Raw genomic sequence first — 24,440 nt, forward strand, 5'->3', positions numbered from 1 at the left:
AACGCAAGATTCCTTAAGCTACTTGAAAAATACTGTCTGCGTGTTTGTTTGTTTACTTCTGCTACAAGTTGGATTCAGCCTTTGGCTCTTGTAATACCCAGAGGATACTGAGCATCTCACTTGTAAGGATGCTTTTGGAGGTGGGAAACCAGATTTGTCCTGTACAAAACCCCTTAGATTTAGAGAAGTCCTTAACCTACAAGATGCATTTTTTTAGAGTGATTGCAGCGTGGAAAAGCTGTTCCATTTTAAGAGTGGAGAGTTACTCTGTCCTACTGACTGTGTAAGGGGGGGCTTGAAAGGAGCCACTGCATTTTGAACATAGTTCTTGTTTGAGAGCTGCTTCGGATCCTGGAGTTATGCCCGTGTAGCTGAGTTTTCCCAGGGCGCTGCGTGAATGCTAAGCTGTGTTGTAATGAATTCGAGTGGGCAGCAGCATAAGCCTGCTCTCATTTTCCCTGGAAGACGCTGCTGCATTGTCTTGTCTGTATCCTGAAAGCCTCAGTGTTGTTTGTCAAAGGCTTGATTCTGCAAGTGCCACGTATGCAAAGAAGCCCGTGAATAGGAGGGACTTGCTGTGCTGGTTCTCAGCTCCTCACATAATGCCCAGAGCTGGGATAACCGGCAACAGGCTGAAGCAAAGCAGTTTTTGTTAAACTCTTGGTATTCTGTGGGCATCTGCTCTCACACACGTGAGATGTTTAAAATTGTCTAGTTATGTTCTGATAATGCCTAGGAGTTGCTTTCTGCCAGGCATATACATATGCTTAGATAGGTCCGTGTTTTTGCACCATAAATAGAGGGAATGGGCTAAGGTTGGACTTGATGGTCTTAGAGGTCTTTTCCAAACTTAATGATTTGATTTGATTTGAAGGTTGGCAGAAGTGATTTACTTATGGCTACGTGTGTGCTGGTGGCAGGTTTGGAAGCTGTCTGCATCTCCCAACTCACAGACTAGTATTTTGGCCCTGAACCACCTTGTTTGCAGAGTGTGTATAGGTGGTGCTCTCTCTTTCTCTTGTCCCCCATGCACGTGGCGGAAGGCAAGTCATGTAACTGTGTACAAAAACTGCGATATGGATGTTGGGCCTTAGTATTGCACACTGGCATTAGCACCTGGTATAGGTGTTTATGCAGTTAGCAGATCAAAAATCTATGCTGATAGCGTCAGGCATGATGGTAGTCATCAGGCTTGGGTAATCATGAGCTATCACCTGCTTAACCAAGGTGGGCAAGGGATGGTAGACTTGGAAAAGGTCAGCTTGCTCCCGCGGGGTGGGTTTGGGAAGGAAGAGTTGCTGCCAAGGGGCTTGAAGTACCGCAGGGCTGAATCTCCTCCCTCTGGTTCTAAAAGGAAGGGGTCTTTTGACAAGGGAGGGGGGCAAAAACTATCTTCTGCATCAGCAGCTAGTGACTCTGTAAGCACTTGTGGGTCCCAGGCAGCCCTTCCTGCTTCTCAGGCAGACGGCCTGTTTGCAGGGATTCCTCAGATGTTTATTTCCAAGGGTGTGCCCCTGGTCAGCAGACAGGAAGGAGTCTTGGGCCCAGGCGTACCTTATCTCTTCTATTTCTAGGAAATGATGTAAGGTACTTCCTTGTACAAACTTTTCTGTAAACGCATCCTGAATTTTGCTGACGGGTGGTTTACTGACTGTTTACCCTTTGAGGTCAGCTCCTCTGGAGCTGCGGGAGCTGACCCTGTTCTGTGCTATGCCTCATTTATTTTGGGGAAAATGTGCTGCTTGCTGATCTAAGCCTCTCTGAGTGCACCGGTTTAGAGCCGAGTGCCTTAAAGCAAAAGGTGAGAAGGTTTTACTGAAGTGATTTCAGTGAGATCAGTGCAGGACTGATGTTATGGACAGCACACAGCCATGCAGCGGTAGCCGAGCTGAGCCGACCTCTTCCTGGCAATCTAAATTGCAGTTCAGGAGCTGCCTGACGCGTGCCTGAGTCACAGCAGATGTCTGCTTTCCTTAATGCACCCGGCTGCGAAACCGCCACAGTTTGGGAGGTGATTCATGGTCTCTACCTCCACTGTAAACAGTATTTTGCATAGGACTTATGATTTGTCCTTGTGTTGTGATTAAGCAGCCTTGGTAACAGGTGCAACAACTGAAGCAAGTACACCCGAAGAAATTTTTATCTGAAGAGGTACAGCAGCACTGAAAGTGTATGTGCTAGGGGGAATTATAATGGTTCCACATATGTGTTTTAGTTTCTCAGTACAGGGCAATGCAGAAAATGAAACACCATCAGTTCTCTCGGGCAGCATGGAGACCTGATTCATGGCAAACTTGCTTCTACAATAAAGCTGTAAAGCTAAATAAACACAGTGCGAGAGTTGGGGTGGTTTTGAGGTGCTTAGCACCCTCTGTATAAATGTGATCTCGTGCCCTTGGATTGTGGCAGCTGCTGTCTCAGCTGAAGAACAAATGTGCCAGCTCTGCCTCACTTTATTTCTGAGCTAAATGCCAGTCTCTGAAATGAGCCTGTCTGCCCTCTGATGAAAGCATGGGATTGTTTTGTCCCACTTTTAGGTTTCTAAAATGTGGGTCACTGAGATGCAGGACATATTAGTGTGACAATTTTAGGCCTGAAGGGACAGTGTTGGCTATTGATGGCTGTTAGAGTGTGAAAGTCAGGACTTCTAGGTCAGCTATCGCTGATTGATGAGCTTGATGCAAGCGTTGTTTAAAGCCTCTGCCTTACAGAGATAAGAGCTTGGTTTCACCTTATTCTTTTCTGGGTATTAATAACAGAATTTGAGTCTTGGCTTTTGGGGAGGAAAAAAAAGATGCCTACCCATAGAAGAGTTGTGGGATTGCTTGGGGAGAGCTCAGAAATGGTACATGGTGTGGTGCATCTCCTGGCTGCAGTCGGGAACTGTGCTTATCTGAACATTTCTCTTGGTCCTGCTGTGTATGGCAGGACTATGACCACCACTTCATCATCTTCTTCAGCTTCTGAGTCCTGGTGTGTGTTGAAGCCTCAGATGTCTTGTGTCCCACTGGACTGTGTATTGCTCCGTTCCTGAGCGGCAGTATAAAAAGTACACATTGGGTTGCATTTCTTACACCAGCTAATAGCCGAGCAGCAATGCAAATGGCATCCAGTGGTCCAAGCAGCTGAAGAAAGGAGGTCCTCATCCAGAGAGTGTGGTCCACCTGCCTTGGTGTGGGAAATTGGTCCTCTGAACAGTTCCAGGGTGGAAGCACTGTTGTATGACATGACATGACCATGTAATTTTATGAGAGAGGCTGGTCTTTCTTGTCTGTTTGAGAGGACAGAGGGAGCAAAACTATGTGGATAACTTCTGTTACCTGCATGCTTTTTACACAAAAGCAGGAATTAGCTAGGACTCAACATAGGAAGAGTAAATTGAATTTTAATCTCCATAGCACAGCGTGTTAGCGGTTGACCTCAGAGTGTTTGTCCTCATTCATTACATGCCTTTGCAGCTCAAATAGGAGTTGTAGTGTGCATTGCTATGTTGGCAACAGGAGGCAAAAATCTCTTTAAGAACATTTTATGAACAAAAGTGGAAACTGTGATAGCTGTAAATTTTAATATCCTTACCAGCTGTGGTCCTAAGTGGGCTTGTGGCATTAACTACTGTTTCAGTGGTAGGTACAAAATACAGCCAAAATTTCTGGTCTCATTTCAGGCTGCAGCATGAGCGTTTCCAGAAGCTGGATAAAATTACATTGCTTGTTGCAGCAGGTCTCTGTGCTGAATGATGCTTGTTAGGGATCGTTAACATCCCGCTTGTGGGTGCCAAATCTGGATGCTGCTGTTAGAAAGGCCGTGGTGATGAAGCCCAGTACTTAGCAGCAGTTTTGGGGATGATCTGCCTGTCTATTTATCCTGAGTGTATTCTTATGTTTGTATCCTGCAGGTTGTATTGATCATGGACACTGAAGAAATCCCGACTTTTTCGAGTCTAAAGGAGGAAACTGCATATTGGAAAGAGCTTTCCTTGAAGTACAAACAAAGGTACTGTTGTAGATTTACAGGCTGGTTTTGGTTCTTAATGACTGGAACATTGTTTAATCTATTTCTCTGCAAGGCTGCACCAAGATAGTATTAGATATTTTAGAAAGAATCTCTGCATTTCCAGCTTTAAATCCAGCTTTAAAATTTCCAGCCTTGTGGGAGCTGACTGTTTCTTGCACAGTGTTACCATGCTGTGAACTCCAGGCTATGTTTCAAGCATGTTTGAGCAAGAGCAGAGCCCTTTTGCGATGATGTGCATCTCTTTATAATTAAACTGCTGCCTTAAGTAGTATCTTGATGTTTTATCATAAGAAGGTGCCTTTGGGCTTGCCTTGTATCATTACTGTTCCCTCAAGCTTCTTGTAGTTGAATTACTGGTATGAAATGTGGCTGATTTGGTGTCTGCTGCAATTTATTGAAGTTTGTTGTAGCTCATAGTCCAGCCTGTACTGGCATGGACTGGTTTGCATCTTTTAGGGGGCACAGGGCTTTTTGGTTACCAAAAATGACAAGAGAGGTTGTTGTCTTGAGTAATGCTGTGCTTCTTGTGGGGGGTGGGGTTTGGGATTTTTCTGGAGTGGGGGGCGTTGGAGGCTCCCAGTTTATTTTCTTTGGAAAGCTTTCCTTGCATTCAGTATTACTTGTGCAATTGAGATGAAGCCAGTTAAAGCTCTCTCAAGACCAGAGAGTCCAAGGTGCAAGCTGTTGTTTTGTTTGGTTTTGGTGGGTTTTTTTTAGGGCGGGGGTGGGCATGTGGAGGGTCCTGTCCACATGGAGAAACCTAAGCTGGTTTGGGGTGTCAGAAAATTCTCTCTTGGACACCAGTGGATATTTTGTTTCCTAAAACCTTTTTAGTTTTCTCTGCTGCTTGCTAAAAGCTGAGCTATTGCATATGGTAAAGATGCAAATTTAATAAGCAAAGTATGTGGAGTGGCTACTTTTAGTGTTTAATAACTTGCAGTAGTATAAGGTAGGTATGTGCTGGCTTCCTGCCACAGCGTTCAATACCCTAAGACTCAAACCTTCCCGCTTTTCAAGAACCTTAAATTTCCAGGTATTGCAGAGATCCAGAAACTATTGTTCTCTCTTCTAGTTTTTGGCCAAAACCTGGTTAAATGTTTGTTTAATTCATTGACTCTATCCTACTAGCAGTGAAATCTAATGGAGTACAAAGTGGTTGTCAGGCTCCCATGAATCCTGCAAATAGCTTTGATACAAGTTTGTATTCACACATGCATTTAATGTAGCTGTTTGTTTGATGTAAGAGGATTAATTTCCTTTTATAGCTAAGCTTAATGATGTAATTCCTCTATTTCCCCATTTTTTATTTTCCTCTTAGAGGTCTATGGATGACACTTAAGTACTTCAAAACTCTTGTTTTTTCAGCTTATTATTTTAAAAGAGCTGTGGATTTTGTTTTAACTTGGGAGATACTGGATTTTCAACTGATTAAATCCTTTCCTCACAGCTTCCAGGAAGCTCGTGAAGAGCTGGCTGAATTTCAGGAGGGAAGCAGAGAATTAGAAGCTGAGTTGGAGGCACAGCTAGTGCAAGCTGAGCAAAGGAATAGAGATTTGCAAGCAGATAACCAAAGACTGAAGTATGAAGTGGAAACGTTAAAGGTAGGTCTTTTCTGTAACAGCATTGCCTCTTCTTACAGATATGTCTTGGATCTCATTTTAGATTGTCTGATCTGTTCTTGGCCACTGAATATCCAAATGAAGTAAAGAAGTTGTCTGTTTAAGATTCAGACTTGGGTATGGCATGTACTCCTAATAAGGCCAGCAACTTACCAGGGAAATTTCTGGCAGAATTTTTCTTGTTCACATTATGAAACTTTTCATGGAGTCTGTGCTCATTTGTTTGAATTCTTTAGGCTTTGCCAAGTAGTAGCTTTATTCGTTACACTGGCAACATCATAGCAACAGGGCACACAACACAAGTATGTTTTGTCAGACCACTGTTTTATCATCTTTCTTAGCATACTAGGTTTTTTTGCCCAGAAGGTCTCCTTGGTTTTATGAGACCTTAAAGAAAGGTGAAGATGGGTGATTTGCGCACATCTTTCAGAGAAAATCTCTTGATTCTTTCTTAACAGCCCTATTTGTGGAGACAGGAATTGCATAAGGATCTGCATATGCAGAAGGTGACTTTTAATTGATCCCTCTGTGTTAACAATTTCTTGCCTCTTTTGGAGGTTGGGTTGGTTTAGTGAAGGCAAAGGTTGGAAATTTACCCGGTGGAAATAAAGTTTATGGCATTACTTGTATGCGCATCCAGTCCCAGCTAAATCTATAAGGTCAGTACGTGTTTTATAACGTCAGTATTTCTTCTATAAGCCCCTACCCATACCCTCAGAGCTGGTGAGAGCATGTTTGGGAATGAATTCTTCCAGGCTTTTGAAGATGAGCTTGTGGACCTGGAGGTTTTGTAACAGATTTCAGTGGCTCTCATTTTTGCTAATGGCAATGTCAGATAAGTTCTGGAAACAGTGTGACTATTGTCAAGGGAGAGGCACTGAAAGGGAGGCTGTGCAGTTAGGTTTCTTTCTGGCTTCCTAGATGTTTGAGGCTTCAGAGCAGCTGTCAGTGCAGGCTGTTGGGAACAGATTCAGGGATGCATCTCTGATCAGCCAGCTGTGTCGTGGTGAGATGTCTGCGTACAATGCAGCATCTGTGATTTTATACTGTGTCCAGTTCTGATGTTCAGAGCATGTTCCTTCTAACTCTCCAGTTTTTCTCTGTATTACCAGCAATCCCACATCAGCAGACTGCAGGGAGTATGTTACTTTCTTTGTCCCATTTTACTGCTGCTGGTTTGGAGAGTGTATGTGACTGATACTTATCTGCTACTTCTTTCTTTCAGGAGAAACTGGAGCACCAGTATGCACAAAGTTACAAGCAAGTGTCGTTGTTAGAGGATGACCTGAGCCAGACACGGGCCATTAAAGATCAGCTGCATAAGTATGTGAGGGAGCTGGAGCAGGCCAATGATGACTTGGAACGTGCAAAGAGGTGAAGGCTGCAAACCTCTTCTTTCCTTAAAGTCTTCACTAGATCTTTTCTTTGCTACTCAGATTGATCATTTTAATGCTCCTTAAAAGGGAAAATAACACACACTCAAAAAAACCCCAAAGAAACCCCAAGACATTTGATTCTTTGAACCGTGCAGTTTACCCTTGGAGTTCACCTCCATGAGCTGGTAGCATTATGTTACAGCAGGAGAGGCAGGGGGAGGAAAGTGCTTCATGTTCTTGTGAGAAACAAGCAGTGCAAGCAGGCTTAGAGCAAGCCAGGCCAGTGCACTGCTTTTGATACTTCCACCTAGGTGACTCTTATAATATATTTGTGATCCTTGTAGCTCAAAGCCCCTTTGAAGTAAGAAGCTAATGCTTTACATAGTCCCTGTTAAATAAAGCAGGCCAAAGGAGTCTCCTCTTCCCTTGCATAACAGCTTAATGACTGTAGGGAACAACTGTGTCCTGTATAAGTGCATAATGTGAACAAGCTGCTGTTAGAAACACCCAGTTTGGGAGTAGGTCATGCTTCCGTTTTGCTGAATGGGATTTTTGTCATTGATTCAGTGGGACCAGGAATGAGCCTCTGGCTATCTGGCAAAAAGATCTGAGAGCTGAGGCCCTGTTTCCCCAAGGCTCTTAACCTCATGACTAACTTTTGACACACATGAGTTATCCCACTGAAATCATGGAACAAATTGGGTCTTAGGTAATATCCCAGTGCCCTGCTTTCTGCATTTGCTGGGCTGTTGCCTGTCCAGAGCTCTGGAGAGTACAGCGCCACCTGAGCTAATGCACTGATGAAATGTATGGCTTTGGAGCATGACTTGGGAAAAATGGAGATGGGTGCGCTGGACTGGCTCTTTCCCAGCTCTTTGGTACATCTCTGAGAGCCGGATGCTATCATGTTCTTTTCATCTTATTCTCCTGCTTTGGAGTTTATTAGTCCTTTCTAAGAAGCATTTCCATAGCTTTCAAATGACTAACTTGAATGTAGGCCCTGCTAACATTTTTCTTCTATTATGTTTTTGAATACTCTTTTATGTTGTCTGAGCTGAAGAACCTAATATTCTGGATTTTGTTTCTAGGGCAACAATAGTTTCATTGGAAGACTTTGAACAAAGGCTGAACCAAGCTATTGAGAGAAATGCATTTTTAGAAAGTGAACTGGATGACAAGGAATCGTTGCTAGTTTCTGTACAGAGATTAAAGGATGAAGCAAGAGGTATGGCTTGCTTGATTAGTTCTGTGTCTTGGTACATTGTTGGCTTGCTAAGAGAGACGTGTAGCAACCAAAGCTCATGTTTATAGAAAGCCTCACATAATGAGACTTGAACTGGATGTGTAATGTAAGCGTTAAGTATTACTAACAGTATGTTCTCTATTCTTTGTACGTCCAATGTAGCTAGGAGAAAAAATTTCCTCATGTAGGGCAAAATTAATACCAGATTCATTCAGGATTTTTAACACAGGTAAGTACAAAAATACTATGTTCTACAGATATAATAGAACTGAGGAAGTGTGCTTCAAAAGTTCCCACTCGCTGTGGTTTTATGCCTTGTATAGGAAGGGAAAGCACAGGAGATGACAGGGAAATACATGATAAATGGTTAAATAACTTTCTTTAAAAATCCTGTCTCCTGTGTTCCTTCTAAACCTCTTGGAAATTGCCTGGTTTATTTAAGATATTCCAGTAAAGACTGTGGTTAGACCTGTGGGATCAGAGTTGTTTGGGATAGTGTTCTGGGATATGATCAGGAGTTGGGAATTCCCCTGTAGGATCTCACACTGAGGGTGCTGGGGAAGCTTTTTTTTTAATGGTTGGTGGAAACTGATTTCTCTTAATAGTGGGGATGATCTGCGCATAAGCCTGTGCCTGCCATTAATGCAGTTTAGAGATCAGTGGTTTTTAACTTTGTTTCCCTAGTGAAGCTTTCTAAAATAATTCCTCAGTTAAGGCCTAGACCTCAGTGTAAGACAACATACTTGACAACAGGCTGTGATTTTTTGTTGTTGTTCTCCGTTGTGAACCTCTTTGAAGCAAGCTTGTGCCCCACAAATTGAAAGCCTCTATTGGAAGCACAGGGTTTTTATAAGAAGTATGAAAAAGGTGATTAAGTATTTTCTGAGGAAAGGTATGTATTGTAATTTGGAGTTAGGGCAGTAGTACTGGAAAAAACAGCAAAACCTAGGGGACTGTTTTCTAGAACACTGGAATAATCGACAAAAAAGACATCTTGTTTCTTGGATGAGTCACCTGGAAATTTTTAGCATTTGTTAGGGTAGCAAAGCTGCATGTTATTTCTCCTGACAGCAAGCAGGAACACTAGCCACTAAAAACTGATATGGTGTCAAACTGAAATACAACATTTCTGATTGAACAGCCATAAATCCTTTTCTAGGAGTCCAAATAGACTTGCATTTCAGCTGTGCTGTTTTACTTAAAATCAGTTCTAAATATTTATGATAACTTTAAAAGCTGTAATGTACAACTAATTTTGCCCTTGCACGTTGTACCAAATTGAGGCAAGGAATAAGAGGTCTGTGAAAGATTAAGTTGCTCTACCCAAAAAGGAACAACTGCCTTGTAACATATTGTTTATTTGCATCTAGTCCCTTCTAAGGATTTTGTAGATTCATTGCTGAGCTGTGCTGGATGCTCTTTGTAGCAAATATGTGTGAAAATGGGAGGGGACAAGATAAGGGCAAGCAGCAGTCTGGAGAGGAGGTGAGAATAAAACATGGGTTTCCTAATCTCCGATCTCTTTCCCTGTCATTTGGACTACTCGGCCTCTCCAGTCTGCTCTTTTACTTGTCGAGGCATCGAGAAACTGGATACAACCCTTTGACTGCCTTTGGCTAGTGTGGAGTCCTGTGGATTATTAAGTGGAATAATAACGTGGGGAATTGGAAACACAAGAATAGGTCATTCCTCCTTTTTTCCAACCTCTGTTTGAGCAGGAGCTGAATGTAGTTCAGCAGTCATTTGTGACCAGCTACAGTTTTTGTAACAGACTTTCCATGGGACTCGCACTACAGATGGGGAAAACACTGAGGCTAAGTCACCTGTCATGCTCGCTGGGACCATGCAGCTCTCTGGTCTGGGGAGGGCTCTGTTTGCTGCCTCTCTACTCCCAGCTGTAATGGGAAGTGATGGTATTGGGCTGTGACTGCTCTGAGGTGGGGGTCCTCGCTGCTGGAGAAAGCCAGCAGCAGGCAATTAATATAGGGTTGTTGCAAAGTGTCTCCTCCTCCTCCCTCCCAAATGAATAGAAAGGGTATTTGTTATAGAAATCAGTCACTAATCTGTATTTTGGGGGTTTGGGTTTTTTTCTTCTCTCAACTCTTAGATTTACGGCAAGAGCTAGCAGTACGGGAAAGACAACAAGAAGTCACTCGAAAGTCAGCACCCAGTTCTCCGACTCTAGACTGTGAAAAGATGGATTCGGCTGTCCAGGCGTCTCTCTCCTTGCCAGCTACGCCCGTTGGAAAAGGATCAGAAAACAGTTTTCCTTCCCCAAAAGGTATAATTCATAGAAACTGTGTCTAGTTGTTTGGCAGTATGTTCAGCTTGGTAACAATTTCAGACCAGTTGCTTGTTAGTGAATTTGAAGTAAATGTAGGTACGTGTGGATCCCACATGCATTGCATAAGGTGTGTTTAAATCCTGGGGTAGCATCGGGTGCATTTAAGGAGTACAATGAGTAAATAGCGTGGAAAAGGACAGTGAAGCTTAGATACTGCTTGGGGGGCGGGGAGAGGTGGGTGTTTGCACTCTGCAGTAGATGCCTGCAGTAGAGCATTTAGGATTGCAGGGAAATGCAGTGACTGATATTTCTGCTTAAATGTGGAGTAGCAGTGGTGGGTAAACAGGGATCAGTAATTTGACAGTCTAGATTCTCTGTTACCACACATACTTTTCAGGGGTCCTGTTTTCTCTGTAAGGCAGCAGGATGTTAGTCCACTCCCCTTCCCCATCTGGAAGGCTCTGGACAGTTACAAGGATTAATACATTATTTTTCAAATTAGAAAGAGTAGATTCCAGAGAAACCTCTGGCTGGATTAGATGGATTGCAGGCAATAACCTTGCAGATGGAGAGTGCGTGAACTCTGCATGTAGGTCTAATGGGAAAGAGGGCACTGGACAGGAATTAAGCTTTTAATTTTTCCATGGCTAGTGATCATGTAGTCTGTGAGTTATTGTGGGGTAATTGTACAAAGAGTCTGCAGTAAGATTTTAGATTTACCTTTTTATGTAGAAGTTGATTTATTTAAATTAAAAAAAAAACCAAACCCAACTGTGGAGGAGTGGAGCATATAATAAAATGTGTCTGTGTTTGCAGCTATACCAAATGGATTTGGTACCAGCCCCCTTACTCCTTCAGCTAGAATATCTGCACTCAACATTGTGGGAGATCTGTTACGGAAAGTGGGGGTGAGTGCTCTGAACCGAAGTATTCCTAGCTCTGTGCTGCTGTCACTGAGCTTTCATCCTTGTGCTCAATTACAACAAGGCCTTGGCCTGTGCTGAATACATGCTGTAGTTTCCAAATTGTCCACATTCAGTGTTTAGTATGTGATATATATTTTTTTTAACTATCTTGATTTATAAAGCATGTTACTAAGGTTCTGATGCCAGTTTGGGGTGACAAAATTCATATTTGGAGTAAGAATTTTCTCAAGCACTTTACTATATGCGGTTAGACACCGTCAGCTACTTGTTCTTACTTTAAATGGGGCCTGCAGCTTCCTCTGTAATGAGACAAAGATGCAGAGCTGGACCTTGGAGTCTGGGTGCTTGCTGTACACGAGTGAGGAGCCGAGATCATGCTGCCAGTGTCTCCTCATGTGCCTTAGGAGATCTGCAACAGGTGCTGAAAATGGAAAAAAATCTAGAAACCTTTGATAAGAAAGTGAGAAAATAAATCAGGAGAAAGCCACATGTTCCCATCTGTAGTTGATGGAGAAGTGAAATGTGTGAGCCTTTAAAGGGATTACCACTGTAAGTGGGGAAGAAGTGGTTTAAGCATCTGTTACAGTGTTGTTTAGGATGCCAGGCTTTCCAGCTGAACAAAGACATGACTTTTGAGTTATGAGAAGCTTGGTGACATGCCTCAGTGGTTACTGTTTTGAGTGGAAGCATGGATAGCCTTGGTGTCTAGCCTCCAGCGCTGGCTTTCCTCTCTCTCTTGTGGTTAACACTGAGAATGGCAATATCTGCAGTAGAGGCAGTTTTTACCGAAGTTTGAAATAAATTACCTCGTTGCTCGCATTTGGAGCCAGTGAGCTTGTAGTTGGTTTGAAAGGGCAGCAGGGCGACTCGGGGTTACGGAGTGACATATTTAAAATGGGATCATTGTGAGTAAGAGTCTGCAGGGGATTTAGGGAGCTTAATCACAATCCTGTGTGATTACTCTGCAAGGACAGGAAATGCCAAATAAGCATGCTTCTTTCCCAGCCTGCTCTTAGACACACACTCTGCCACTGATACAAAATTCCAGTTCACGCATTTGTTTAGTAACAATTGTAGGATGTTCAGGATTTCTTTGGGTTTGGCTACTCACAGGATGCCTCGTCCCAGGCCTTAGACTCCCTTTCTCTGCAAGAATTTTCCCCTCAGCTTTCTTGCTTGCAGCTGAGACAGGGAGTCACTTGGCACAGATCACACTGGCTTTTTCCAGCTGATAGGTGCTTTGAAACCAAGAGATAGGTAGCTGCCTATGTAGTTACTAAGTAAGCGTACATGGATTTCTAGAAGACTGTATAGTGTTCACTTAGTTGTGATAGTATGTCAGTGCCTTATTAATAGAATATTTTTCTATCTGGAGCAGGACCAAACCCCATGTTTGGGGAGATGAGTTTTTGTCTCCAGTACATGCATTTGCAAATGTCTGAATGCCGCCATGCACAGGATGGACATAACCAATAGTTGCAAGGACTTTCTGCTAGACCAGATGGATATTCAAGTTAAGTGTCAGTTTGTGATGGATGACAGAAAGGGCAGGTGATGTTCTGAAGTAAAGGAGAGAATCAGGATTTTGGTCTCCCTCCTGCCAGGAGTTGGTGGATGAGGCAGAGACTGTCATCTTGTATAGGGGAAAAAGATCTCACCAGGCTTGCTTGGAAGTAGTGGAGATGAGGTACAGACCACAGAGACAGGCTTAGCTGCTGCCTTTGATTCCTCTTTCTGATGCTGTGACTGTAGCACCTCTGGTTCTGAAACATATCAGTGGGGCTTAAGAAACTGGCTTTGTTTTGCAGGCCAAGATTGAGAAAGAAATGGGGAAAAAAATTCAACTTTCCAAATACACAGTCCCTCCTAAAACTTGAGGTTCTGCTTTAGATCCTGTCTTAGTCTTCTGATTAGCTTATGCCAGCCTTACTGCAGCTGCTGAAGCAAGAAGTTTGGGTTACTTCTGCTAGGAGTTGGCTTCCTTGTTTTAGGTAATTAACTGAGAGTTGATATGTCCTAAAATCTGAGCCCTAGTGGAACTGAGTCATGGCTGGCAGTCTGCTCAGCGTCTTGTTGTGTGGGTTTCCTCTGTGTTTGGGTGACAGAGAAAATGACAGCTTTGTTCCCATTTAGTTCAGTTTTTGCCGAAGGTGATCATACTGGGGTCCTGATCCTGGTGATCCTGGGGTCATGACAAAGCCTGAACTTCAGCAGCAAAATACCTTCTCTTAATGGTATTACATTTTTGACATTTTTTTTTCCCTTTCACAGGCCTTAGAATCCAAATTAGCTGCTTGCAGAAATTTTGCAAAGGACCAGGCATCACGGAAATCCTACATTTCAGGGAACGTTAACAGCGGCATGATGAATAGCAATGGCACAAAGTACCCTCATCCAGGGCATACTTCTTTCTTCGACAAAGGGTAAGTAAGGGTATATTTTTTGCCCTAAAGGGGAGTGTGTTTCAGAGTGCTACTTGGAGCAGAAGTTTTTCTTGGCTTGTCTTTAGCCCACCACAGCTTTCATCCTATAGGACAAATAATTTTGTAGAACCAAGTCTCAAGGGGATGGGGAGGGTGACAGTGCTGATTTCTGTAAACCAAAGAGAAAAGCAAGCATGATTGTCTCTTAGCTGGTAGGATGTCAGTGCCTGTTCTGTCCCTCTGCTACATAATCTCTTTGTGGCTGCATCTCAGCTAATACAAAAACCCCGGGCAGCAAACTTGCTAGTGAAGTGAACGTGCTCTTTAAAAGGATCTCAAGTAAGTAGTGGTGGAGTTGCCATAGCTACCGGTGCACTCGTGTGTGGGGAAGTACATTAACCGCAAATCTGGAGATTCCCTTGGTGAGCACAGCTGTGTGCAGGCAGCAAATGCTCACTTGGAGGGTGGTGCCCTGTTTGCTCTACTTCCCCCTCTATTAGGGGAAAAGAAAACGTCATTAACAGCGTAATTCTGGCTGATCAAGGGGGCAGCTGCCTCCATGCTGGCTGCGCTGTGCGTCAGCTATGAAGCCAGAAACTGCTTTCACAGGAAAAACTACCCCATGTCTTCCGTGATTCGCCCATGGTCAGACCTTCCTGTGGGATAATGGGAAGTGGTTCGGCAGGAGGATTTTCCCACAGACCCTCATAACACAGAGCTCCATGGTTGTATGAGGAGCACTGAGGAGTGGGGCAAACAGCACAGTGCTCCTCCAGTGCTAGCACAGTGGTACTGTGAGCTTTGCTTGGTGTCACTGGGCAAAACACCCTCCGTGCTCCCTGCACAGTAGTAGTCTTCCATGCTAAACCTCAAGCCAGTGCAATTTAATGCTAATATTCAGCACATCCTCAATCCAGAATTTATTTTAGAGAATAAAATGAGCTGTTACCAACCTGAAGAGTGCCATATACAGAGCAGCGAAGCTGAGCTTCCTACAATCATCCTCATTTGAGCTGAATCGTGTTGCTATGTGGGTAGCAGAGCAAACTGCATCTTAGAAACTGGCATTCAGAGTTTTTAGAGCCACTGTTGTTTGCTGCTTCTGGAAAGGAAGAGTTCGGAGACTTAACAAAGGCAGTGTCATGTGCAAACTGGACAGACCTTTGGATTGTCTGTATGCTGTAAGGCTGACTGGGGTCTGTGCATCACCACGGCAGTGCTCACGCTTGCAGTGCACAGGCTACATTTCAGGTGCAAGCTGTCAGGGTAGTTGCTAGGGAGAGATTATAGCTGTTCTTAGGAGGCAGCATGGCTATATTGAGTTGTGGTGTGACGAATAAGCTGATTGCTATGTGGGGTGGGGGTTACTTTTAATTATCCAGATTGTCATCACACTTGTTATCTGTGCTGGCTGCCTGGAGTTAGGAGCAGGTTGTAGCTGAAAAAGGCTTAGAAACCCAGCCTCCTGAAAGATAACTTCTACAGCAGAGTTGGAGGATGTTAGTGGGCTGGAAAAGGGGGTGGAAATGACTGATGTGCTTATCTGCAAGTAGTTGGAGATCCTTGCATGGCCCTGCTGCCCTACCCTCCTCCTCTGCACCCCCATATGCTGTTCACAGCGGGGTCCGTGGCCCATGCCTCTCCCCTTACATCGACTCCTGCTCTGCCTTGCTGCCCCTGTCGAGGTCTGTGCTGTGTACATATCTCCATGGCTGCTATGTAAAACCTGTATAACTTTGTCTGCACATGTAAGCTAAACCAAGCTGTTGCCTAAATGAGGTCAGCCCCATCGTGCCTGGACACTGTAGCAGCAGCCGAGCTCCCAGCCATGCTGGCATGCTTCGCTGGCAGGCATCAGATCCAGAGTGTGCTGTGGTGGCTGGGCACGAGGGGCTGAGTCAAGGCATGCCCTTTCTTTTCCCCTCTCCTCCTCTTTCTCCAGCCCCTGTACTCTCCTCCCTGCCCCTGATTGTTGCTGGAGCCTGAAAGAGCCATGTCTCATCATAGATCCTATCCAATCTGCAGCCAGTGCCTAAAGAACAGCCGTTTGTTGGGTGGTGGGATTGGGACAGAGGTAACTCAGCCACATCATTACAGTTCCATTTACTTTCCTTCCTCTGCCATTTTGTTGGTTAAAATGTTTAACAAGTCTCCATCTTCCATTAAACACCTGCTCTTTGCTTGCTGAGTGGAGCTGAGCAGGCAGCTGAGGACAGTGATTGGCAGGAGCTGGCATAGGGGAGCATTGCTTTAGGGGAGGCCTGGAGGACAGCTGGGCTTGCACCAACGCTTTGCTGGAGAATTGGAAGAGTCAGGACTTACCTACTTTTTTTAAAACGCAACCATGTCTGGTGTAAGATTAGTTTCCCACAGACTAGTTCCTTCAGGAACGTGCTGATTCTGTCTAGATGCCAGAGCATGGCAGAACAGTACCTGAGGGTGTTCTCAGATAGGTACTTGTTTTTTGCTGTTGTAATTGTTCTTAATTGGTTATTAACTTCGATCTAGTTGGGGAACAAAATGGCTCTGACCTTGATGGGCTCTGCAGCGGCCTGGCACTTGAACAGCAGGAACAGCAGAGCTGAGACAGCATGTGAGCCAACGTGGGCCGTTTGTTCCTTGGGGCACTAACTCCTTGTTCACTGCTCCCTCGCTCCCCTTCCTACACTCTTGAGTGACAAAGCCCTTGTAGCTGATGTTTATACTTAGGTTATTTTTGTGAATCTCCTGGGCTTTGTTTTAATAAAACAAGCTAAAGTTTGACTGTGAGGAGCACCTCTGCTTGCACCCTTCTAGCAGTCTCGAGAAGCATGTAGGTACATTTACACAGTGGACATTGTTATCCACAACCCTGATCATAATACATCAGGATGTGAAATCGGGGTCTTCTTTCTGTTCCCTAGTCCACCTTATAAAAAAGTTTCCCTGGAAAAGAGGGAACTGTGGGTAACTCAGATGCAGGTGAGTAATCCCGTGTCCTGTAATGTGCTTTGCAATGCTCTAGGCTTTTATCTGGGTCATGCGCCTGCAGCAGTGGAGTGTGGTGGAAGTGCCAGTTGTCACTGAAATAGGACCCCTTGCCCACCCGTGCAGAGCAGAGTCTTGTTATGCAGAGGTCAAAGATGAGAGGTCTGGTGAGGTTTAGTTTTAGCACCTTTGCTTTGCCCCATTTCTTGCATGCAGGGTTATGCCAGAGAATGTCTTTACTGTGTGCATAAACTGTTTCAATTTTTCTCCACTAGGCGTGAAAAGGTCATATTCCCCACCTTGGTCATGGGTAAATGAATTCATTTGCGATGATAAGCTGCATGCATTTTAACTTGGTGCTTGGAGTTGCAGAGCTGGTGGTTATGCTAACTGCATGAGGTAGTTCTCTTAGCATTATAAACTAATAGTCCATGATCAAAGCCTGAGGCTATAATCTCTCTCTTTCGCCTTACTTTAGATAAACTTCTCTGATGCTGTTATCTGTTGCAACCACAAGATTGAGTGCTGCTTGCTTTCTTGATCTAATTAATTTTTCTTCAAATACATGCATATTTCTCATTGAATCAGTTACATCAGAGATAGAGGATGAAGTATTGCTGCTGTTAATTTAGTTAATTTTGAAAGTTAGTTTGCCCTTTGGTCGTGTTTTTCCTTCAACATTTTGTTGACTGTTGGCTTGCCGATGCTCAGTTGCCGTGGTTCTGGCTGATGAGAAAGCAAACAAAAGCACAGATGTGCTGGGAGCTGGCCAGGGTTACAGAGCAGGGGGAGAGGACGGTGTGGTCTGAAGCGTATGGGTAGAGACAGTGCTGCTCCTGCTCGGTGTCACCACCCCTGCCCAGCACAGCCGTGCCAGCTGGAGCCACCCGGGGTGGCACAGTCATGCCAGCAAGGCTGCGCAGGTACCGGTGTCACGGGCTCTGTGGGAGGGGACCCTGCAGCACAGGGACTCAGTGCAGGCAAGGCCTGCAGCAGCTAAGGGTCGGGCTAGTCTCACTCACCTGCCTCTCCAGGGAGCATGGAGGGTTCCCCATGCTATCGAAAAGTCCAGGTCCCTAGCAGCCTAATCTGCCACAGCTTTGTCCCCATCCTCCTCTTTACTTCTCCGTGCTGGGCATTCCTCTACCTCCTTGTGTTGTTACTGCTGCTTGAGAGAGTAAGTAAGTAAGTGATGTGTTTTAAAGCACTGACCTGCCTGAAAAATCACTTTTCCTCTTGTTTTCTTGCGGGGCTCGTCTCCAAGTGTGTTTTGACCACATCCATTTACTCCTCAGGCTGGGCTATTCAGCTACAGGAGAATCTTCTGCTGAGGTTTTGTTGGATACTTAATGTTGAGGGAGTCTTGGAGATAAGGTGCTAAGTACAGCTTGAAATACAGTTTAATGAGTAAAAAATCTATCTTTAGCAATCAGGGCAGAGAGAGCGGTTGGAAATGGGCACAAAGTCCACACCACTGTAGGGACTGACAGTCAGGAACATCCATCAGAAACCACTGCAGGGAGAGTTTCCAGCAGAGACTGGTGCTTTCCACTCCATTTGAAGCACCAGAGCCTGGTTTCTCAGGAAGTCCAGAGCAAGAGCATAGCGTGGGCCCCACAGAGTGGGTCGGGTTGGGTCTGAGGGATATGGAAATGAGGCAGAAGCAGGAGGCAAGTGATCTGGCTGGATTAATCACTGCGGGCAGGTCTCCAGGCCGTCAGGCAACATCAGCTCCGTGCAGCAGCCCCGTGTGTGTGCCAGGCCTGGGCAGAGTGGCCAAAGGCTGGAGCAATCCATGTGCTCCTCCTGGTGCTGTCTGAGACCTTGAAGACCAAGGACAAGGACTTCTCTTCCCAGCTCACTTCTGGGAAGTTAGGCACCAGTCATACAGCACATTTTATGTGTTATGTTTTACAGTTGCTCTGTTTAATGTCTTTTATTTTCCTTTAACTTTGACTGCAGTAATGCTGGTTTCTTTTCCCTTTTTTGTGCATTTTCGTGTTAGCAACATAAATCCATGGCTGGGTAAGACCTCAGTAAGCTCAGCCATAATGCCAGTTTTCAGTATCCCCCCAGTTGCTGCTACTATTTGAAGCCTTTTCCTGTGCCCCACTTACTGAAGTGGCTTTCAGCAAATCAGAGCCACTGCTTTATCTTTATTTCTGAACTGAGGGCAAGTTTAGGCTGGCAGGATGCAGTGAGCAATGCAGGTAACTGACTCCAGGAGCTGATCCTGGGAGAAGCTGCTACAAATAAGCACTCTGTGCTGCCTTCCTGCTTTATTTTTTTAATTAGCAAACAATGGGGAAACCTTAAAAGGCTTCTAAATGGGGTTTCTATCTTTTCCAGCTTCAGCAGAAACCCTTCTTATGTCTCCCTTGTGCATTGCAGTGCCGTGAGCACTCCACACCTTGTGCTGTTTAACACTTGTAACATGTAACACTTACTCATCCTCTTGCTGCCCTGGCTCTGCAATGGGGTTTGGTTGCCCTTTTTGTTTCGGGCATCACTGGATTATTTGTGACACAGGTGATTTAGGCAGACTCCTGTCATGTCCATGTGGCATCTGTGCTGAGAATCTGATGGCTTCGTGGCTCCTGGCCTTGTTGGTGTACCTGTGGGAGATGGAAAAGGGCACCCAAGCTCCTAAATGTGCGTCTGAGCAGGAGCTGAGGAGGGTTAGAGATGCGTCGTTTCATTTAAAAGAAGAATCTGCCTGCAGAGGCAGGTCCGTCAGATGGCAACAGCTGCAGGGAGGCGTTCTTCCCACCAGCAGAGTTTGGGTGCTGGAAACCCAATTTGGGAGCATTTGGTGCCCCAGAAACAGCAATATTCGAGAAGTTTGTATTGCTTGATTTGGCCCGTTCCTGGTGTAGTGCTATGTGCTAATGTCACGCGTTGGGTTTTGATTCAAATCTGTCACGTCAAGGAGGTGGATAGTTGGCGGTATGGAAATGCCTGGTGGCGAGGAAGGCAGCTCGCTTGGTGCAGAGGGGAATAATGTGCCAAGGTTTGAGTGCTGTGAGGATGTGGCCCCTTCTGCCTGGCCTCATGCAGTGCTTCAGGGGATCACTGGGTTGTAAGGACAGGCTGTGTGGGGAAGGGTGGCACCTGCTGTGGGCTTGAAAGGGATCAGTTGTCCTCTCCAGCCTGCATGTCCCACCGTGTTGCGCTGGAGGCGGCACAGCTGGGAGGTCCCAGTGGAGACCGGTGCTTGTTCAGCTGAGCTGCAGACCCGCCTGGCCTGCCCAGCATGCTGGCATTGGCTGAGACGCATCCTGCACGTGGCAGGAGCCAGGCACTGTCCCACAGTGTCTGTCAGTCACAAAGAGCAGCTCTGAATTTAGTGCAGGAAATACGACAATTCTGTAGAGTTTGGCTTCAACATGACTCATCAAACACAAGCACTTCCAGGCTGCTGATGTTGAATGTCACTTTTCTCTAACCCTTTCAAGAGGGAGCAAACTACCACGTTTTAATCCTGGTTGGTGTTGGGTGTTGTTTGGTTTTGGTTTTTTTCTCCCTGTGCTACTTGGCAGGGGTGCTTTCTAGCTGATAACTAATTTGCAGAGTTATGTCGGGATCAGGTTGGCTTCATGCCCCTTCATCCAAATGTGAGTAGCAAAATACATCTGCCCCTAAGGCTGTTCCAGCAGCTTTTTATTGCATGCAGCCAGGGAGGCACTTGCTTTTTGAAAAGTATCAAAGCAACACTCAAATGGGGGTTAAAGTTTCCAGCATAATGGGGAGGAGGTGGGAAAGGTGGTTTCTCCCTGCTCTGACCCTGGTGCTGGGATGTGCTTCAGGCTGTGCTAGTGTGGATGTTTAACAGCAACAAAGGTAAAGGAAGCAGCCTGGCCCTGCACGGCACTGAGCCGTGTTACCATGGGAATCTATCTGTCCTTGCTAGCAAGTGTTGAGATTTGAGCTCTTCATCTGCTCTTCTGGAAGGATTTTGTAACTGCCCAGTGCAACAGCAGCAGCCTCCTGGGTTTGCTGGCAAGGTTTTTACATCCGTGATCCAGGAGATGCAAGGTCACCAGTGAATGTAAGCCACACAGGAACGGTGTGCCATGTGAAAGCGAGTGTGGAAACAGCCCTGCGCTGCACTGGGGACACTGTCATGAGCCACCCATGCATGAGCTGATGGCACATTGGTCCCATAGGCAGTGATGGCAGTGAGGGGGACGTGCTCCTCTGAGCACTTGCACCGGGTGCAGCCTGGAACCCCAGAGCCACTAGCTCCCAGTTGGCTTTTTCCTCATCAGTAGAGCCCTCACACTTCTTTTTCTTCTTGCTTTTACTCACCGCAGCTTGCTGATCTAAGCAGCAAAGGCTGTCCCCTGAAGTGTCCCTTCTCACAAATGTAGCTGTGCCAGGAGAGATCCAAATGGCATCTTCTGGGGTGCTGGTGGTTCAGGCAGAGCTGGTGAAGTGCTGCAGAGGCTCTTGGGAGCAGACTGACATTGAGGCGAGGACCTTTCTGCCTTGCCGGGGTGTAGGGCCTCTCCCCCCACCTTCGGTATTACAAACCTGACCATGAGGGCAGGGTGCTGGTTCTGGGACAACAGTGGGGGTGGACTTGCTGTCCTGGTACAGGGATGTAATTGCTTCTGGTTGTCAAGGCTGTGGTGGTGGTGATCAGCAGATGGTGAGCCTGGGCAGATGCTGTGTGTTGAGCCTAATTACAGAAGATCTGTCAAAGCCATAACAGAGTAGAGATGGAAAAGCTGTTGGACCCATGTGCTCCTCTCCCAACCCACCAGGAAGCCAGGTTCTCCACATCTTCACCTCTCTAACCGCCTGGGGAAGGGGGAAACCCATGGAACCTGGGGCTGCAGAGGCACCCAGAGCCCCCACTGCACCCCAGCCGGGGGTAGTGTAGTGTAGAGGCAACTGTGCTGTGCTTTAACATGTGCCTGCCTGCTCTCGCAGAGCCCATGCGCCATTGCTCTGTGTGTGTGTGTATGTCCATCCCCATTACTGGGCAGAGCTTGTGTAGCCACCCGTGAAGGACTTGGGGATGCAGCTGGAGTTGGCCCCAGCCCTGCTGCACACCCCTATGTGATGGAGCTGCAGTGCTGCCTGCACAGCCCTGGGGGCTGTGCATTGCTCACAGGCGTCTGCGCTGCTCCCAGGCAAACAGGCAGCAATTAAGAGGGAAGGGGAGCTGATCGTGAGGACCAAGCCTGCAGCACTGCTGTGCCCGGCACCTTCAGCCATATCGACCCGATCGTGTAGCCCCAGCGGGCTCAGGGTCTGCGTAGCAGCCACTTGTCACCCTGGGCTGGTCACCTTGGCCAGCACGTGATTGCTCCGGACAATGGGTTGAGCACCCACCTATATGTATCCCTAGCTGTGGGTGAGCACCGATCCTTGTAGCCAAAGGTGGGAGCCCTGTTGCGGTCATATGTTGGCCCCACTCCAGCAGCCACCGGGCAGCCACTGTACAGTTAGGATGACAGATGCAGTGCGGAGGGAGGAGAAGGGGTCTGTCTTCCAGCTGCTGGTGATGGGAGAGGTGAGCGGTGCCATCTCCTGGGGCTGCTCATCATTTAACGGCCTATCTCTTGTTGCTTCTCAGGGCAGTAAACGGCTTTGATCAAGGTCCCCCTGGACTGGGAGCCTCTCGACCATCCTCAGCGCCTGGCATGCTTCCCCTGAGCGTATGAGCCCGCGGGAGGTCGTGTTCGGACTTGCGGATGCTTTTCTCAGCCCACCAAGAGAAGAACTGCTCCCGATTCCTCCCCCTGCCCACCCCGCTGGAACACGACCCACACCGTGCTGCCAGAGGAGACCCTGTGCTCACGGCCCTTCATGTCATGTTAATACAATTTATTTTCTCCTGTTGCTGTAGCGGACGTTCTCTGACTTGGCCCCACACCCTGTGCCGTACAAGCTGAGACACGCAGTGCTCTGTTTCAGAGGATGCAGGAGTCTTGCTCGCCAAACCTTGGCCAGGCGGTCCTCAGCCCCTTGCTTTATCTCTTCTCTAACTTAGGTTTGGCATGATACAAAGGTTGGCCACTCCTCTTAAAGGCTCCCCTTTTCCCTGCCTGATCCAGCATCCTGCTGCTTAGGACGTGCAGCTGCTGCCCTCCCAGTAAGGCTCCAACCTCTTGAAGAGGCCCCGGGTGAGGCTGTGCGATGGCACTTTGGACATTTGCGCCTGGGAATCGGGGCCAGGTACGTGACTCAGTTACTGCAGCTTAATAAACTACTGCCGGGCAGGTGCGTGGCTGTTGTTGCTGGTGCGTGTCCCCCTCCTGCCTCATGTTGGAGCGGGCAGGGGAGGATGAGCATGTCCGGCAGCCCTGCCTGTACAGCCCCAGCTCCAGCACGGAGCTCCTCTGGGGCTGGGGCTGAGCGGGGACAGGGAGGGAGGGGTGGAGGTGCTGGGTGGCAGCACAGGGAGGGCGATAGTTGCGTGTCAGTCGCAACATCAAATGCCCTAGCGTGAGCTGGCAGGGCTGAGCGTCGCTGAAGCATTCTCCCTCAGCGCTCCTGTGCCTGCGCAGCTGTGGGGCAGTTACCTGTTCAGCTGCTGTAGCGTGCTCGTGGGACCCGTGTGCCTGTAGCACAGCTTCCCGGCCCCACTGTACCCGGCCTTCATCAGTCAAACTTCCATGCACCTCCACAACAAGGACTCCACGAGCGTGTTAGGAAGCCACTAATCCAACTGGCCGCAATGCCCATGAAACCCCCCTCCCAAGACCCTGTAACCGTCACAACCATGTTCCGATCTGTGTAATATATGACTGGATGTTACAGTGTCACCTACGGGCTTCTGTGACAGTTTTGGGTGACTGTGTACCTTGTGGGTCTTTCAAGCAACGTATTTGTGCGATTTCTCTGTCTATGTGCCTCGGAGTCGGTGGATTTTTAAAATGAATCAGCAAACCCAGCTGGAGTTTGATCTGTGGGTTTAGAAATCGTCGTTCCTGGTCTGGTCCATCACATTCAGTTGGCTCTGCAGCTCCAAGTTGGTTTATTTACAAGCGCTGAGAAAAACCATTGGCCCCAGCAGAAGGGAGGTGGGAAGTCCCGCCTTGCCGTTAGGGTTTGTGTGGTCCTCCTTTCCTGTCCATCCTCTGCTGCATTTGACTGTTTACATTTGTTTTATTGTACATAGGTTTGTAAACATTATATCTTTGCCTAAGATCTTTGTACATAACTTGGGCTTTGTAGCTTTATTTATTCAAAAATCTATATGGCATGTTTCAATAGGACAGTGTACCATACCACCATGGTGATACGGATCATGATGTGGTTTAAAAAAAACCAAACAAAAAGAAATGAGAGTAATCTTCCAAAAATAAAGTTCTTTTAATGTGGAATCAGTGGATTTTGCAGAAACTGTGGCAGTGGCTGTATTTTGTCATATAGTGTTTTCTGCCGTGCCCCAGCAAGGGGCTAGCGGTGCTGCTCTGCGCTGCCACGCAGCTCCTGCTCCCCTTCCCGTCAATTCAATTTGCATGCAGAGGGGAACAGCTGCAGCCTCTGCTCCTGGCACTGACAGTCCTGGTGCCTTGGCCGAGTCCTGGGTTTTAACATGGGATTTGTGGAAGAGCCTGGGGAAGCATTGGAG

The 24,440-nt window shown here is 46.6% G+C and overlaps 1 protein-coding gene across 2 annotated transcripts in view; it reads left to right on the forward strand.

Moving 5' to 3' along the window:
* NDEL1 (nudE neurodevelopment protein 1 like 1) overlaps positions 1-24,208 on the forward strand; it is a 30,038-nt gene extending 5,830 nt beyond the window's left edge. The window contains exons 2-10 of one of the 2 annotated variants that reach the window (XM_069798879.1): positions 3,896-3,993; positions 5,462-5,615; positions 6,859-7,007; positions 8,098-8,234; positions 10,360-10,533; positions 11,353-11,444; positions 13,734-13,885; positions 17,128-17,162; positions 22,437-24,208. In XM_069798879.1, coding sequence (XP_069654980.1) covers positions 3,908-3,993; positions 5,462-5,615; positions 6,859-7,007; positions 8,098-8,234; positions 10,360-10,533; positions 11,353-11,444; positions 13,734-13,885; positions 17,128-17,162; positions 22,437-22,444 — 987 coding nt within the window. In that variant the 5' untranslated portion in view covers positions 3,896-3,907 and the 3' untranslated portion in view covers positions 22,445-24,208. The remainder of the gene's footprint in view (positions 1-3,895; positions 3,994-5,461; positions 5,616-6,858; positions 7,008-8,097; positions 8,235-10,359; positions 10,534-11,352; positions 11,445-13,733; positions 13,886-17,127; positions 17,163-22,436) is intronic. The other variant, XM_069798877.1, reaches the window with a different exon arrangement.
* The last annotated feature ends 232 nt before the right edge of the window (positions 24,209-24,440 follow it).

Source organism: Haliaeetus albicilla, chromosome 12, assembly GCF_947461875.1.
Source record: "Haliaeetus albicilla chromosome 12, bHalAlb1.1, whole genome shotgun sequence".
In the NCBI taxonomy this organism is placed as follows: Eukaryota; Metazoa; Chordata; class Aves; order Accipitriformes; family Accipitridae; genus Haliaeetus; species Haliaeetus albicilla.